This window comes from Pogona vitticeps, chromosome 3 (assembly GCF_051106095.1).
Source record: "Pogona vitticeps strain Pit_001003342236 chromosome 3, PviZW2.1, whole genome shotgun sequence".
Classification (NCBI taxonomy): domain Eukaryota; kingdom Metazoa; phylum Chordata; class Lepidosauria; order Squamata; family Agamidae; genus Pogona; species Pogona vitticeps.
The window spans coordinates 3,481,137-3,498,108 of NC_135785.1; the positions used below are offsets into that span (position 1 = coordinate 3,481,137).

Genomic DNA, 16,972 nt, shown 5'->3' on the forward strand with positions numbered 1-16,972 from the left:
TACCGCCGTCATTCCAGCTGTCACCCGAGATCAAGGCTTGCCAGTAATCTCCGCAGAGAAGCACACTGGAGCCTCCCTCCCTCCCTCCCTCCCGGGAGATCATTTTTGCCCTTTTCACCTTTCCTGACTCACATGTTGATCCTACGCCTCCCACTCCAAATGCAAAGGGGTTGGAAACGTCTGTCCTGAAATCAGGGGCCCTCCGAACAAGGTGGGCTCTGCAACAGAATGCTGCAGTATAGCCTCAGCTCCTCACAGGAGTGTTCTTGTCCAGTAGGGTGGCCGGATGGGCTGTGCCCGCCATTAAGCCGCAATCAAATGTCAGAGGTTCAGATCCAGCTGGTTCATTCCACCATCACTTCATGCTTTGATTTCTAAGTGTGCTCTGTCCTCTTGGGCCTGTTTTGGCTGGCATTTGAGACACTTGGGTTTGTTTTGTTTTTTAAACTGCAACTCCCGGAAGCCACAGCCGGTGCAGCCTTTGGCCATTCCCAATTTCGGTCACGTCCTGGTACAGGTGCAAACCTCAAAGCAACCCCCAGGCAAGCTGTTGCCTCTGTCTCTCTTTCAAATGCAGGGGCTCCAGCAACCGGCTCCATTTTCTGATGAGATTGAAGTGGACTACAGCAAGCCTTACGCCCGTGTAACATTTGAGGAGGCAATGAAAGGGACTCCGCGTAAGTACTCCTCCGAGGAGCCTGCCTGGATTACATTGGGTGCGCTTCATTTTCACAGCACTGCCTCCGGAGCCAGAGGTGGGACGTTCAATTCAACCTCTGCGCTGCTTGGACAGGGTCTGGACTTGATGATCCATAAGGTCCCTTCTAGCTCTGAAGTTGCAGGATGATGATGGTGATGGTGACCCCAGCCCCTACCTCCTCTGGGTGTGTCCAAGCCAGTCTGTGATGCTGAGGGTTTGGGGCAGAAAGGCTGATGGTAAAGTTGGTGTTAAAGGCTCAAGACTTCCACCCGGGAGTCAGAACCACCTTGTGCTCTACTGCAGCGGCTCCCAACCTTAGCTCCCCAGATGTTCTTGGACTGCAACTCCCAGAAGCCCTTGCCAGCAGAGCTAAGCGGTGAAGGCTTCTGGGAGTTGCAGTCCTTCCGGTTAAGGATAAAGAGGAGCAATTTTCCGGAGAAATTAGAGATGGCACTTTTCAGGTTCCATCTCCCCATGTCCAAGCCCCATCATCCCAGCCACGGCCCAAGCTGGCTGGGGATTCTGGAAGTTGCAGTCCATATTTCCCCCATCAAATTCTGGGTTTCCCACCAATGTGCCTCCTCTTTTTTTTTTAATTCCTGGGGGTGGCCATTTTCCTCGTGCTGTGTTGCCCTGGACATTGCGTTTCTGTAGAGCAGTGGTTCCCAACCTCGGGGACCCCAGATGTTCTTGAGCTGCAACTCCCAGGAACCTTCACCAGCAAAGCTGGTGAGCACCTGCATTACCCAAGGTTGGGAACCTCTCTCTACTCTAGAGCATTGGCTTCCAGACTCCAGGGCTCACTCTGCTAAAATTCCAGGACCAGGAGCAAGGTTTTCATCATCCTCTGTGCCAGATTTGTTTTGTCCCTGGGACATGGTGGCACGGTGGGTTAAACCGCAGTAGCCTCTGCAAGGTCAAAAGACCAGCCATCGTAAGATCGAATCCACACGACAGAGGGAGCTCCCGTCGCTTGTCCCAGCTCCTGCCAACCAAGCCGTTTGAAAGCTTGTAAAAATACGAGTCGATAATTAGGGACCATCTTGGTGGGAAGGTCACAGTGTTCCGTGTCTAGTTGTGCTGGCCACGTGACCATGGAAACTGTCTATGGACAAACGCTGGCTCTACGGCTTGGAAATGGGGATGATCACCGCCCCCTCGAGTCAGACACGACTGGACTCAATGTCAAGGGGAACCTTTACCTTTACCTATTTCTTAAGGTGCATTTCATTTTTATTAACTTTTTCATGGCGAGTTTTTTGATAGCAAGAAAACTTGGTTGGTGCTTATTTTTTTAGTTTAAAACAGTTTTGTTTACTGGAGGTTTATTTTTAATTATAAATTGTAAACTTAGTTGAAAAGTGGGTCGAATGATCATAAAAGGAAGTGGAGAGAGGCCTGACGCTTTCGCAACAATCCAAAGGGTGTGCGGTGCCAAAAACCTTGGGAACTGCCATTGCAGGCTATCAAAATTACTCTTTCTTAGAATAATTTTTTTAAATCTTGTGCAGTGTTTGTAATACAGCTCATTAGCCAGACCAGTATTTAAAAGCATGACGGTGTATGGTTCCATTTAATCCTGCCTTGTGAAAGAAAAGCCGGTACCGCTTTCGACTGTCCTTCCCACCCTCCTTAACGAAGTGTCAGCAAAGTTTTTTTTCCTCTCTGATCCCTAATGGGAGTAGAGAAATGCAAAAGGCTTCCTTATGCTGGCCGGCTATAAAGGGCAGAGGCTTACCTTCCCTTCACCCAGCCTCACTTTCATAGCAAAGATACGAAATCCCCATAATCTCTCCACTAGCAGCAGTGAAGTCGCCGGAGGGGAGACTAAGTCTGCTTGATAACGGTCGCTTTGTTCCATCCGGAAAGGAGGGAGGGGGTGGGTTCCTGTGCAGCTAATTGGGAAAATGGTCGAAGGAATTACCCAGAGCAAGTCCCTCATGGCTCCGAACAATAAGCAGGCTTTTGGAAGGATCAAGGCATATTGCCTGATCTGGCCTGACCCAACCTGACCTATTGGTGCAGGAAATCGGCTTTACTGGTTTCCCCGCAGCTCCTCCTTTGGCCATGGCGATGGGTGGCCGGCCCACACATGCTCCATGACCCTGCTTAGCATCCCTGAAGTCGCCACCAGGTGTGGGATTTTCATATATTTTGGGATCACAAGTCCCCAGAAACCTGCAGGAATTCTGAGGGAGGTAGCTAAAAAGTAAAATTTAAAAATGTTTAAAAAACCCCAGTCCTTTCAGGTGTCTGTAATCACTTTCAGCTGAGAGATGATGGCTTCTGTCCGATGCAAGGAAGACGGAGGAAGTGGGTAGCCAGGGCTAAGCTCTCTGGGATCTCCATCTCCATATGGATCTGGTGGTTTTTTGAGAGGGGCCCTGTATTAATAGGCAGGGAGACTACCAGATTCAGAGTGCCGTGTCTGGATTCCATGAATCCGGACAAATCGGAAATCTTGCATGTGGGCGGCCCCGGCGTCAGTGGGTTGGGAAACTCCCTCTTTTAGGGGGGAATGACTTCTCATGAAGAGTGAGGTTCTCAGCTTGGGCATCTGCCTGCACCTGGAATCTCACCATGAAAACCCAGATGGCCTCTGTGGTCCGGGCATCCCATTTCCCTCTCCGGAGGATTGCCCAGCTGCATCCCTGTCTAGACACGGGGGCGCTCATGACGCTGATCCATGCCCTCATGATCTCAAGAATAGACTACTGCAGTGCTCTCTCCGTGGGGCTACCCTTGAGGCTGATGCGGAGACTTCAATGGGTCCAAAATTCGGCGGCCAGATTAATAACTGGGGGGAAGAAATTCCAGCACCTCTCCCCCACTCTGGCCGCCCTTCATGGGTTACCACTTTGTTTCTGCATCATCTTCAAGGTTGGGATGATAACATTCAAAGCCGTCAACGGTTTAGGACCATGGGACCGATCAGACCGCCTGCTGCCAGCCAGATCTGTCTGTAATACCCATTCCTCACAGGCAGGGCGGTTGAGGGCCTTGACCCCGAAGGAGGTCCAGAGGGAAAGAAGAAGCCAGGCCTTCTTGGTGGTTGCCCCCCACCTATGGAACAACCTGCCCATGGAGATCCGCCTGGCACCCTCGCTGGATGGGTTCAAAAGAACATTGAAGACCTGGCTCTTCCGCCAGGTTTTTCCGGAGTTCTAGGGTCTCGCCCTCTGTTTTTTACCATTCTTTTTGCCATCTTCTCCATCATCCCTTTTTTAATCACCTTTACTGCCATCTGTTTTAATTTCCCTAATCATGTATTAATTTATTTTTGTTGTGTTTTTAATATTATAATCTTTATATTGTTGTTAGCCGCCCAGAGTGGCCTGGTTGCCAGATGGTGCTAGAAATTCATTCATTCATTCATTCATTCATTCATTCATTCATTCATTCATTCATTCATTCATTCAATTAAGTAAGTAAGTAACGTAGACCCAAACAGCTCCTTCCACCATCTCATCTGAGAGAAGCCATTATTTTTCAGCTGCAGGCGATTCCAGACACTTGAAAGGATTGGGTGTTGTTGTTTTTTAGCCCAAGTCTCCAGGTGTTTGGCTGGGAGAATTCTTGCAGGCCTCTGAGGGCTCCCTGAATTCCAAAAATCTCATGCCCCGAAATCTCACTAGATCAACCTCGGGGTCCAGACGTTCCTCTTTCAGCCTTTGGTGGCAAGGGTCACAGCTTAGTTTGGGGGCTGAAAAGGCTACAGGTTTCAGTCTCTTCATTCGACAGTTCCCGGTGTCTACAAACCTCATCACATCCTTCTAAACTCTACACAGGTCCTGTGGGACGCTGTCGTCCCATGTGAAGATGGATGCTGCTTGTTCCCTTGCGGGAGGGAAGTGTATCTGAGGGAGGGCCCACGTGGTCACTGTGGGTGTCAGGATTTTTCTGCAGCCCAGAGGACTGGTACCTCTGACCTTAGGGCGTCCTAGGCGCCTCTTCTGTGCAGGCCTCTTTACCGCGAGGAAAGTAAACAGGAATCCCAAATGTGACGTTTGTGGAGTTTGGAAAGATTAACCTTTTTGGATGGTACCTCCAGGAATGCCACACATACATCCCAAGACAGTGTGCTGATGATGGCTGGAGGATTCTGAGAGTTATAGACCCAAAAAAGTAACTTTTCCAAGCTGTGGGATGGTCTTAGATCCAGGCTTCATGGAGCCTTTGAAGCACCTGCTTCCCCTGTTGTGTTTACCTTGATTCGTGTTCTTTTTCTTTCCTTTTTTTCCCCCCAGTGGACAGACCGGTCAGGGTTTATGCTGATGGGATTTTTGACCTCTTCCATTCTGGACATGCCCGGGCCTTGATGCAGGCGAAAAACCTCTTCCCTAATACATATCTCATTGTCGGAGGTAAAGCAGCGTCCTTGTTAACATGGCCAACCCTGGGGGAGGCAGTGGGGGATTGTTTGGTCAAGGGAACCATGGGACGGATAGACCGAGGGTGTGCTCAAAGAGAAACCTTCCTCCCACTTGCCTAACACCAAAGCCTGGTGATGAGGGCTTTATCCAGGGAAACTGACCTACAACAGATTTAGAACGGACAGAGAGAAAGATCTTTCTCATACTGTGGACAGCTGACGGAATTGAACGCCACGAGACGTGGAGGTGGCTTTAAAAGGAAATCAGATAAATCTGTGAGGCTGCCACTCATAAATGCAAGACTTTGGCCATCTCATGAGAAAAGAAGACTCCCTGGAAAAGACCCTCATGTTGGGAAAGTGTGAAGGCAAGAGGAGAAGGGGGCAGTAAGGGACGAGATGACTGGACAGGGTCATCGAAGCGACCAACATGAATGTGACACAACTCCGGGAGGCAGTGGAAGATAGGAGGGCCTGGCATGCTCTGGTCCATGGGGTCACGAAGAGTCGGACACGACTAAACATCAACAGCAACAACCACTCATAAGAGCGAGATGACACCCTCTGCCTGAATCCACACATGGGATTTTCAGACTTGATCCCCAAGCCAAGGGATTAGATGCTTCCTGCTCATGCTTGCCCTTTCTACTTACAAAATCCACTTGGATCTGACAAGCAAAGATCCAGCTGTTTGCACGGATGCTTTGCAGAACGTTTCCTGTAGAGGAAGAACACATTACGTAGGAGTCACCCCTTAAGAGAGGCCTTGTCTAAAGCAATGTATACATTACTGAAACAGCAACATCTGTGTTGGCTCGGTCATGTCGTTAGAATCGCTGATGGATGGATCCCGAAAGATCTCCTATATGGAGAATTAATGCAGGGACATCACCCCAGAGGGAGACTACAGCTGCGATACAAGGAGATCTGCAAGCAAGATCTGAAGGCCTTAGGAATTGGACCTCCACAGATGGGAAACTCTGACCTCTGAGTGCTCAGCCTGGAGGCAGGCAGTGCATCAGGGCCTCTCCCAATTTGAAGAGACCCTTGTCCAGCAGGCCGAGGCAAAGAGGAAGTCCCGAAAGCAGCAAAACCAGGGAGCTGGACAGGGGACAGATGGTCCTCCAGGTGTTATGGACTACAGTGCTTACAATCCAGTGTTGGTTGGATCTTCTGGAAGTTGAGGTCACAGAATCATGGAGGTGGAAGGCATCTTGAAGCACATCGAGTCCAACTCTCTGCTTGGTGCAGGAATCCAAACCAAAGGATATCTGCCAGGGGGTTGTCTAATTTCCCTTTCAGTGTCTCAGTTGCTGAAGCGCTCGCCACTTCCCGAGGTTATGGTTTCCATGGTTGTACTGCTCTAACAGTTAAGGAAGTTGTTCTTCATATCCAGCCGAAATCTGGCTTCCCGTAACATGTCCAAACCACCAGGGTAGCCAGGGGTTCCTCACCCCCAGTCCAAAAAGTGTGACTTCACCCAGCATTGGGCAGAAATCAACTGATAACCTAAAGCGTTTCTGCAGAAAAATTGAGGTCATCGGATGTGCCTGTCGTATGCTGTTCAGGCTTTCTTGGGCAGGACAAGCTAATGTTTTCATCAAATCAGGCTGGGAAAGACATGAGCCCCTCAAAGGTTGAAGGCATGGGATTCTGGATAGCTCAGGGGCTTAGATCTTTGGCTGTGGAGCCAGAGGTTGGGAGTTTGATCCCCCCATGACGGGCTGGACTGGATGATCCCACAGGGCCCCTTCCAGCTCTACAAGTCTTAAGGTTCAGGATGCCGACAACATCTAGAAGGCTCCGTGTTCCCCATGCCTGCATTGAATGAGAAAGATGGTCGCCTCTCCAACTCAGCCATCCCAGCTGTGGGTGGTGGGTGGGTGGCTGAAATTCATCAGGGAAGGGGTGGATTTTGATAGTGGCTGTGAAGAAAGAAGAGAACGAGACACACACACACGCCAATTGATGTTCCAGGGCAGGAGGAAAGCTCCAGGAATAATGGCAGAGGTGTGAACGGGCTCTCTTGCTGTAAGAGATCGAGAGACTTCGGGGTAACTCGAGTTCTTCCTGTCCTTTCCACCCCTGCAGTCTGCAGCGACGAGCTGACGCACAACTTCAAGGGCTTCACGGTGATGAACGAAGCGGAGCGCTACGACGCCGTGCAGCACTGTCGCTACGTGGACGAGGTGGTGAGGAACGCCCCATGGACGCTCACCCCAGAGTTCTTGGCTGAGCACAGGGTAGGTAAAGGCTCCCCTTGACATTGAGTCCTATCGTGTCCAGCTCTAGGGCACGGTGCTCAACCCCGTCTCCAAGCCGTAGAGCCAGCGTTTGTCTAAAGACAATCGTCCATGGTCACGTGGCCAGCGCGACTAGACACGGAATGCCGTGACCTTCCCACCGAGCCAGTCCCTATTTATCTACTCGCGTTTTTACATGCTTCCAAACAGCTAGGTTGGCAGGAGCTGGTAGAAGCGATGGGAGCTTCTGACCTTGCAGAGGCTTCTGTGGTTTAACCCGCAGCGCCACCCCGGAGCACAGGGTAAAGAGGAAGTATTCACAAAGTCCCTCTGAAATGTGTGAGGCAGGAGTGACGGTGCAAGAACTGTGCTCCCGCCCCCCCCCCCCACAGCTATTGCAATTCTTTGGTTCTCCTGAAGGGGGCAGCTTATGAATTTTGCAGCACCACTGTAGAAAGTGAGTCAGTTTGCCTCCCTCTTTCTCCTGCCCTCGAGATTCGTGCCGGCAGAGAGATTTGGCCGATGGCCAAGTGCAGGTCTCTGGAGATCCCTTTCCTGCACCCTCTGCTCTTGCCAGTTCCTCCCTCTCTGAGTTGTCTCGGCCTCTGTTACGCCGGGCACGGGTTCTCCCTCTCTTCCTTTGCTCTCATCCCTTTCCATATTGCTAAAGACTTTTGTTGCCTAACTTGCAGATTGATTTCGTGGCCCACGACGACATCCCATATTCCTCTGCCGGCAGTGACGACGTCTATAAACACATAAAAGAAGCAGGTGAGTTGGTGGCACATGTCGAAACAGCACACACACACACACGGCCCCTGTGTTGCTCCTCTTTCATAAAGTACAACACAAATAACAGTGTTTCCCAGCCTTGGGTCACCCGGGCATTCTTGAGCTGCGATTCCCAGAAACCCCGAACGACACAGCTGGTATACTGAAGGCTTCTGGGAATGGCAGTCCACAAACACACAGGCTCCCCAAGGCTGGGGACTACGGCTTTAATTCCTTTGCATATCTTTGTGCCAGGGGCATACTAAGAAAACCACCGACCTTTTAGCTTTTTGGTAGTCATTCAAACAAGAATTTGATCACTTTATTAGAGCCATGTGTTAGATACTTCCAGATCTTCCAATTATTTCTTCTTCAGCCTGCAGTGAATGGGGTCTTGTGGACCAGAGTTTCAGAACCTCTGTCTAGTTAGTTTTTAATTTCCGGCCTTTTATACATTATGCAGGGCATATTTCAGTGCTCCAACACTGGAGGCATTCAAGAGAAATTTGAGCAACCCCCTGGCAGGTCTCCTTCGATTTGGAGTTTTGCACTGAACAGGGGGTTGGACCCGATGTCCTTCAAGGCTCCTTCCAATTCCACGATTCTGTGATTCTCTGTTTTGCAGCCGCTTTCCAAAAGTGAGTTAACTGGATCAAAGTTCCCTGTTAATTCTCAGTCCCATTCGGCAGGGCTCCACCCCTCACACGTTCGAACCGGCAGGGTTCTGTCACAACCGGAAACAAAGGGGCTGGAAAGGCTTGCTGTTGGTGAATGGACAAACGCTTCACGGAGGAGGTGCAGCGCTGTGTGCCCACACAGCTGTGCAGCTTAGAGAGAACCTTGAACTGAATTCAAAGCTCCCCAGTTACCCCAGGTTCCAAAGTGGGACCTCCACAGCTGAGGCTACTTGGATCAGCTGGAGATCCATAGATCTGGGGAGAAGGGGGAAGAATGCTACACAGAGATTACATTCATGTTCCTTGTCTTAATCTTTAGTGCCCCTCCACTTCACCCCTAATTATTTGCACAATCCTTATTGCAGGCACTTAGGAAGAAAATGGTGTGTCTGTTGCAGAATTTTGAATTTTGGTTACATTCCTCTAGCAGTGCAACAGAAGGGCGAGGGATTCACAGGAGCAGGATGCGCTTCCGGCTCCCCAGAGTCGCCTACCCATTTCTCTCGTTAACTTGCACTTACAATCTCAGTAACTCACTCTGAGACTTTGATAGTAGAAAGAATAAAACATGTTTCTTTACTTACACCTGAACAGATCAAACAGCAAAAGGAACAAACATGACTGCTTTGTACAGCTGGCATCAACAGACTTAACCGTTTGACCGCAAAAGACTACACCAGACTACTATGGTGTTGCCAGCAGACAACAGAGAGGGGGAAAGCTCAAAAGGAGAGAGGTGGGACTCTCTTTGAATTAGAGGCAGGGAAGGAACTATTGGTTAGTGCGGTTAGGGATGGGCAGCCACCCCTGCCTTGCCCAGAAAGGTCCCTCCCAGCCAAACCTACTAAAGACAGCATGCGAGGTTGCAAAAACTCCCAACAGTATTTCCATCTTTTCACGGTCGCCGTCTCTGTGGAGATTGGGTAGCTATGGGGAATCAACTTGACTTGGGAGGTAAATGGCCTTCTGACGCACCTGACTTTTCTTGGGCCACCACAGGAATGTTTGCACCGACGCAGAGGACCGAAGGGATTTCCACCTCGGACATCATCACCCGCATCGTCCGAGACTACGACGTCTACGTTCGGCGGAACCTGCAGCGGGGCTACACGGCCAAAGAGCTTAACGTCAGCTTCATCAACGTGAGTTCCCAACCGTTAAAGAGAACCCCCTAAGAACATAGGCAGGGACCTGACAGTGGGCCGGACCCTCACGGACAAGCTTTCCAGCATTTCTGGAAGGACTTGTCTCTGCTCTTCCTGGAAAGTCCTCGGCATTCCCATCCAAATTGGTCTCCCATCCAAAGACTCACCAGGCCTGACCCTGCTTAGCTTTTCAAACCAGCTAGGACTGAACATGATGATGGTGGCCCTTTATTTTCTGTTGCGTTGAGTTTCTGCAAAACACCTGGTGGTGAGAGCAGAAAGCAAGGAGCAACTCGATGCATAAGATAAAAGTGACTTTCCCACACGCATGTTGTAGCGAGCAGTGATTAAAAATTAATTTTCCAGCCGTCTGATGCTGGAAAAAGGCAGGAAGCAGGACCGGCACTTGCTTTCTCCAAACACGACAGCCAGAATCCTGTTTATTTAAAATATTTTTTATCCCGCCATTCTCCTTGAGAAGGAGACTCAAGGCGGCTGTGGCCTAAGGTTCATTGCCGGTCATTGATGAGTTGTCATTGTGCACCTTGGTGGTCTTCCTGGTGGCGCGCACCTAGCTGTGCTCCTGAGATGTGCCTCGGAACCTCCCCAGTTAGCAACAAGACATTGTGCAAACCCTTACGCAAAGAAGAGGGGATTTCAGCCTCCTATAGAAACTCTTAACTGATTGCCTTTTAAATGCGCTGGCCCCCCCGACGGGCTGCTTACACAGGCACAAGGGGGGTAATGGTGCTTTTCCTTTCCTGTCCCCACATCCGAGACCTGCTGCAATCCATCTTGGCAAGCCAGGAGAAAGGTTAGGACAGGGTGTATGCATCATCCCCCACCCCCACCCCGGGCATTTTTTAGAGGGCTGCCTTTCTCATAAAGCCCTTTGTTTAAAAGGATCCTTGCATCTGTGCAAGAGGGGGGTTGTTTTGTGCCCCTCCACCCCCAAACCACGGGGGGGGGGGGAACCGCTGGCCACTCTTGGATGCGAAACCAAATCTCAGGCTCATTTATGGAGGAGGGTGTGTATCTGTGGCTGGGGCTGGCTTTCCGCCCTGCTCAGCTTGCCAGGCCCTCCTCCCCTGTAATGCTGGGAAACAATCCACATTTTGCCAGCAGGGTGAACGCCTCTTCATAGAACCTCTGCTGATGGGGAGAAGGGCTTCTCCTGGGCCTTCTGGGGAACGTCCCGAGGGCCGTGTGGCCTCGGGGAACTAACGCCGTGCCTTTTTCAGGAGAAGAAGTACCACCTGCAAGAGCGGGTGGACAAAGTGAAGAGGAGGGTGAAGGACGTGGAAGAGAAGTCCAAGGAGTTTGTCCAGAAAGTGGAAGAGAAAAGCATCGACTTGATTCAGAAGTGGGAAGAGAAATCTCGCGAGTTCATTGGCAACTTCCTTGAGATGTTTGGCCCCGAGGGAGCCCTGGTGAGTGGAGGCGCTCCGGCCGAACGAAGGCTTTCTTCCACCTGGTGGGTTTATTTATATGAATGTTCGCTTGGCCCAGCTTGTGGCCGGGCCACTGTTCTAGGTGGCTTAGGATATTGCAGCGTAAGCATAAAACAAAACAAAACAATAGTAATCAAATTAAAATGTCCAATAAAAAGAGAACCAAGACTTAGAACAACTTATCTGTAAGAACCGCAGACACAAAAGATGGCAGCAGGCAAAGATGATTATTTCGGAAATAATGGGATCTCAATATGCATCTACGTTTTCTGTCCTGGGTTTGGCCCCTAAAGCCTCTGCCTTTGGAGGACTGCCTGGAGGGCTGACTTTTGAGACGTTCTCCCAACTCCTGGATTCCACATCCAGCGGGACCACCGCAGGATTCTGGGAGTCATCGTCCCCAAAAGGCACTTCTCCAAACCTTGTCCGTAGCACACAAGACACGCCAGGCACATTCCTGTCGGTCGCATTGAGGAGAGGGCACACCTGTTGAATCCCCCGCAGAATGGTTAGTTTAACGCACTGGATCCCACTGAGTCTGTGAGTCTGCTGTAGTTGAGACTAAGCAATGGGCACTGGCCACTTCCCCTCTCTCCCTCCCTTTCTTTCCTCCCTTCCTTCCTCCCTCCCTCTCTCCCTCCCTTTCTTTCTTTCTTTCCTTCCTCCCTCCCTTTCTTTCTTTACTTCCTCTCTCCTTCCTTCCCTCCCTCCCTTCCTCCCTCCCCCTCTTTCCTTCCTCCCTCCCCCTCTTTCCTTCCTCCCTCTCTTTCTTTCCTTCTTCCCTCCCTCTCTCCCTCCCTCTCTTTCCCTCCTTCCTTCCTTCCTTCCTTCCTTCCTTCCTTCCTTCCTTCCTTCCTTCCTCTTTCTCCCTCCCTTCCTCATTTCCTTCCTCCCTCCCTCCCTCCCTCCCTCTTTCCTTCCTTCCTTCCCAAAAGGCCCCCATTCCTTCTAAGAAGTATGAGCAATTTTACACTCTTTGGGGGGGGGGTGCTCCCCCTCCAGCCTGCATTAGGGCTCCAAGACAACCGTTTTGTAGAAAAAGAAGCAGCTGGCCTAGAGGGTGACCTGTGTGAGCTCTGGAAGTGGGCCAACCTTTGGGTTTGGGGAAAGACGCCGCCCTGCTGGCTTGCCACTGGTCCATGCAGGCAGCCATGGACTGAACAGACCCAGGGACCTGACGTGCAGGAGGTTGTTTTTCCCTATAGTGACAGGGAACTCCACTGAAAGCAGCCGAAACAGGAGCAGGAAGTAGCTGTCCAGGTGCTTGTGGTGAACCTCAGGGTTTGCAGAAGTACCAGCTATGGTTGGAAGGTGAAGAAAGACAACCCCAGAGCACAAAGAAATAGGGTTAGGGTTAGAGAATGGAACAGGGCTGTTTGTTCCAAAATGCGGATATGGGTGGGAGCAGAGAGCTGGAAACCAGAAGGGAAGACATGGAAGGAAGCTGTTCAAGGAATGGAGGGCCGCCTGGTTTGAATCCAACCAGCAGCCTTTCAGGGTGGGCCCTGCTGGTCTGTTCTTACACGTCACAAGCCTGGGAGAATTTCCAGGAGGGTTGGCCCATTGGTCTGCTGTGGTGTAACGCCCAAGAATCCTGACCAACGCATTTATTTGTGTTGCATAAACCTTTGTGGTCAGCCACTTAGACAGAAAAAGTCTCGCTCCCAAAGGAAGCCCTTTAAGATTTGCACTCTAGCCAAGAGGTTGACCTCCATGGTCCCATCCGCTTGGCCTAGCTGCTGCCCTGTGGTCTGGAGGAGATGAAATTGGGATTCCCTGGAACTGGGATTACTGAGAACTCTGCAGATTTGCTCTAAGAAATGCTAGCATGTTGTCCTTAATTGACAAAATCAATTCCTCCCAGAGTCTTTTCCGGGGAGTCTTCTCTTCTCATGAGAGGGCCAAAGTACTGGAGCCTCAGCTTCAGGATTTGTCCTTCCAGTGAGCACTCAGGGTTGGTTTCCTTCAGAACGGATAGGTTTCTTCTCCTTGCAGTCCAGGGGACTCTCAAAAGTCTCCTCCAGCACCACAATTGAAAAGCATCAGTTCTTCGACGGTCAGCCTTCTTCATGATCCAGCTCTGAATCAGTTGGTTTACATCAAATCTTGACTTAACCATTCAGGAGCTGATGTAGTGGGTCTGCTCTTATTGGGATTAATAATTGTGTTTCTACCCATATTATTGATTAAAGTGACTGGTGATTGCCAAAACAGTTAATAATTTCGTATAAAATGAAAAACATCAAGGAATTGTTTCTCAGTAGAGGTGGGCACGAACCGGTTCGTCCCGATTCATCAAGGCAGCAGCACAGGGTGCTCCTGTTTTCTTCCGCTGCCTTCCTCAGCTGATCCAGCCAGTCACCATGCCCAGCTGGCTTGCTTTTTCCCACCTCCTGGGCTGATCTCCCAGTCACGGGCAAGAGCTCAGACTTCTTGGCCCCACCCTTTTTTGTCTGATTGGGAGATCAGCCCAGAGGGCGGGGCAGAGAAAGCCTGAGCTCTTGCCGGGACTGGAAGATCAGTGGAGGAGGTGGGGGAAAAAACAAGCCAACTGCGCCTGGCGAGGGGCTGATTGAGCCAGACGAGGCGGGGAAGGGGAGCAGTGGCCCCTGTGTTGCTGCCTTGACGAACTGGGAAGAACCGTTTGGTGCCCATCTCTGTTTCTCCCTTGTCGACTGACCTCTTCCCGTTTCTGCTCTCCAGAAGCACATGCTGAAAGAAGGGAAGGGCCGGATGCTGCAGGCCATCAGCCCCAAGCAGAGCCCCAGCAGCAGCCCCACCCACGAGCGCTCGCCTTCGCCTTCCTTCCGCTGGCCCTTCGCGGCCAAGACGCCCCCGTCCTCCCCAGCCAGCCTCTCCCGGAACAAGTCTTCGATCACCTACGACATCAGTGAGGACGAAGAGGACTAGAGACTTGCCCCCGGAATGAAGCAGATTTTTCGAAACCCTGGCGCATAGGCGAGTCCCACCTCTAGAAATGAAAAGAAACACAGCTCTAGAAGAGGAGCCTCCCGGAGGTTGGATCTCCTGCTGCGTGCGGCCCATCTCGGGGGCAGCTCTCCCCCACACACACACGATACGGGCGGCTGTTGTCTTGGGAGGGGGGGCAGTGAGGCAACGCTGTCATATCCTCTCACCCCCTTCCCCACTCGCTGTTCCCCTTTTCTCAGTTATTTTCTGTCTGTTTCTTGGGAAAAGGCGGGGAGGGGGGCATCCGTTCTTATTGTGAAGCAAATGCAATGTTTTCCATCTTAGCCGATGGCATGAAATGAATTGCCCAGGGTTTTAGGGGGGAAGTGGGGCAGGCTGTCAGTGCAGAGAAACCATCCTCTGGAGGAAGCCCTTTCTGTCTCTCTGACCTCCTCCTGGATCCTCCTCCTGTATCAAGGTGGTATCCTGCAATCCTTGCAGACAGCCTCCTGCACAGCGCCCGCTAGTCTTTCTAGTCTAGGTGAAGCCGAAGTCATAGAGGAAGCAGTCAAGATGGGCAAGGAAGAAGGCGGTGGATTGCCGAAGGCCGTGGAGTTCTAAAAGGCTGCATGGGGAGGCTGAACGACGGTGGTTCCTTTGCTGTTCCGGCATCCGTGTTCCTAGTCCTCAAGAGGCGGGAAGGAAGGAGGAGCGACTCAAACCAGTGTTTGTAGATTTCCATCGCAACGCTCCCGAGTTGTGTGTCTTCCTGGGTTTTCCTGTGTCCTGCCGAACAGACAAGCGCTCACTCAGTTCATTTGGCCAACTCATGCCGGGTGGCCGAAAGGGCTGCTGTGGCAAGTGGCTAGCTCTTTTCTTAGTTGAAAGTACCAGAATGGGTGCTGGCTGGGCTTCTCAGATGGGGACCGCGGTCACGTTGAGAAGGGGTCATCTTTGTCCTTCAGCAGAGCCTCCTGCCACCTGGAACCCTCTCGGAGTATTGAAGTACAGCCCTTAGCCTTTGCCATCCAGAAGACCCAGCCTCTGGAGGGCACGAGGTTGGAAACGGCCCCGGCTGGGTTCGCAGTTCCCTTAAGGCTTTATTTTGTTTCGAACCCACTGGCCAAAGGTCAGTGAGCAGCTGACGTGGGTATAAGTTAAATAACTCAAAATTGGGCAGTAGATGACAATGGTTGAACGGGGGGGGGGGGGGCTGGTTGCGCTCCTGGGTGCACACTCAGGAACATCATCCACCCTGGGCTAACGGGTGGGAATTTGCTGTTGCAGCATACAGCATTTTGCCTACACAAACGTAAATCACCCATTCGATCCTGGCCAGTGGGACCGTCCTGGCTGGTTAACTCCCTTTGGCATGATGGCCTGCTAGCCAATCCGTTCTTCCTGCCTGGTGTGTTCGTCTCTCTTACTACGAGGCTGGCTGGAATGGCTCCATTCCATTTGCAAATGTTCCCACCTCCCACGCACTTCATCTCTCTTGGTTCCCACTCCCCAGGGTGCGCGCTCTCGGGCCTCTCTGTCACAGTGCTCTCTTCCTCCCCTTTTCCAGATCTTACACAGCCCGGGGTTGCCCGAAGCCTGCGCTTTCCTACTCCCAACAAACCCATTTTCAGCATTTTCACTGAGTGGATGTCGTGTTTCCCGTGAACTGGCCAGATCCTGCCCTGTCTGAGCTCCACCCTTGGGTGGATGCAAAGGAAAAACCGCCACGAAGCTATTTCTCTCTGTTGGCGAACCAAAAATTACACTTTGTTGCCATTCGCCTTTTTGTCTTAACTGAGTAATAGAGGTTCAGGTTTAACGGTCAGCTCAGTAATTTTCCGTCTAGGAGTGGATTTGCTCAGGATTATCAGCCAGGTGAGGGCTCCTTCAGACAATTCCCTATTAAAACATATATTGGCAGTCTGTGACGAGCCACATTTTCCCTGGACCTTTTATTGAGATTGGAGTAAAAAAATCCCAGAATGCACCTGCCGAGACATGCTAGCTAGGGAATTCTGGGAGCGCCAGACCAAAAAGGGAACATTTTTGAGCTGCGTCTTTCTCCTGCAAGATGGTCATCCCGTAGGAAGACAGGCTAGCAAAAGAAAAATGCCCAGCTGGACTTAAGAGGGACTCTTATCCCCTCTTGGAAGATGCTGAGCCGATGGCGCTGGAGTATTGTGTGTTCTCCGCAGGAAGGCAGCCCTGCATTTTCCATGGTGGAAGTTATCGCTGGCAAGCGTTGTGTTGCCCCCGAGCAGAGACACTGGCTAACTTCCCACAATAGTGGCCAGTCTGTTGGAGTTAAGCCGCTTCTGGGTGTAGGCGGGTTCGGGCCACACAGATCTGGCTTTAAAAAAATAAATCCTTGCCCTCAGAAAACTAGCCTGTGGGGTCTGGTTTGGTCCCCTCCTCACTATCTTCAAGGTTTTTAAATTGTATTTTTGTTTTGGCCAGGATGACCCCCGAAGAGCAGTGAGCCTCCACTGGCCCTGCTGCAATCGGCAGTGGAGTCGTCCAGACACAAATCACAGATTCTTTTTCCCTCTCGGCCCACCTCCCTGAGCCATGCGGAGAGGAGCATTCTGAAATATTGTGGCATGTGAAGGAGGAGCATGCTCATCTCTCTAGGCAAACACTCTTTGGGATTATGCAGAGACGTGCGTTGGAATATGTGCATGTTTTAGGCATGGGATTTGCGGA

At 51.2% G+C, this 16,972-nt stretch overlaps 1 protein-coding gene across 2 annotated transcripts in view; it reads left to right on the plus strand.

Moving 5' to 3' along the window:
- Window positions 1-16,651, plus strand: part of PCYT1A (phosphate cytidylyltransferase 1A, choline) — a 34,222-nt gene extending 17,571 nt beyond the window's left edge. Inside the window, exons 3-9 of one of the 2 annotated variants that reach the window (XM_078389727.1) lie at window positions 578-677; window positions 4,948-5,064; window positions 7,164-7,315; window positions 8,008-8,086; window positions 9,763-9,905; window positions 11,150-11,338; window positions 14,063-16,651. In XM_078389727.1, coding sequence (XP_078245853.1) covers window positions 578-677; window positions 4,948-5,064; window positions 7,164-7,315; window positions 8,008-8,086; window positions 9,763-9,905; window positions 11,150-11,338; window positions 14,063-14,269 — 987 coding nt within the window. In that variant the 3' untranslated portion in view covers window positions 14,270-16,651. Of the gene's footprint in view, window positions 1-577; window positions 678-4,947; window positions 5,065-7,163; window positions 7,316-8,007; window positions 8,087-9,762; window positions 9,906-11,149; window positions 11,383-14,062 lie in introns of both variants that reach the window. The other variant, XM_078389728.1, reaches the window with a different exon arrangement.
- Window positions 16,652-16,972: the final 321 nt, after the last annotated feature.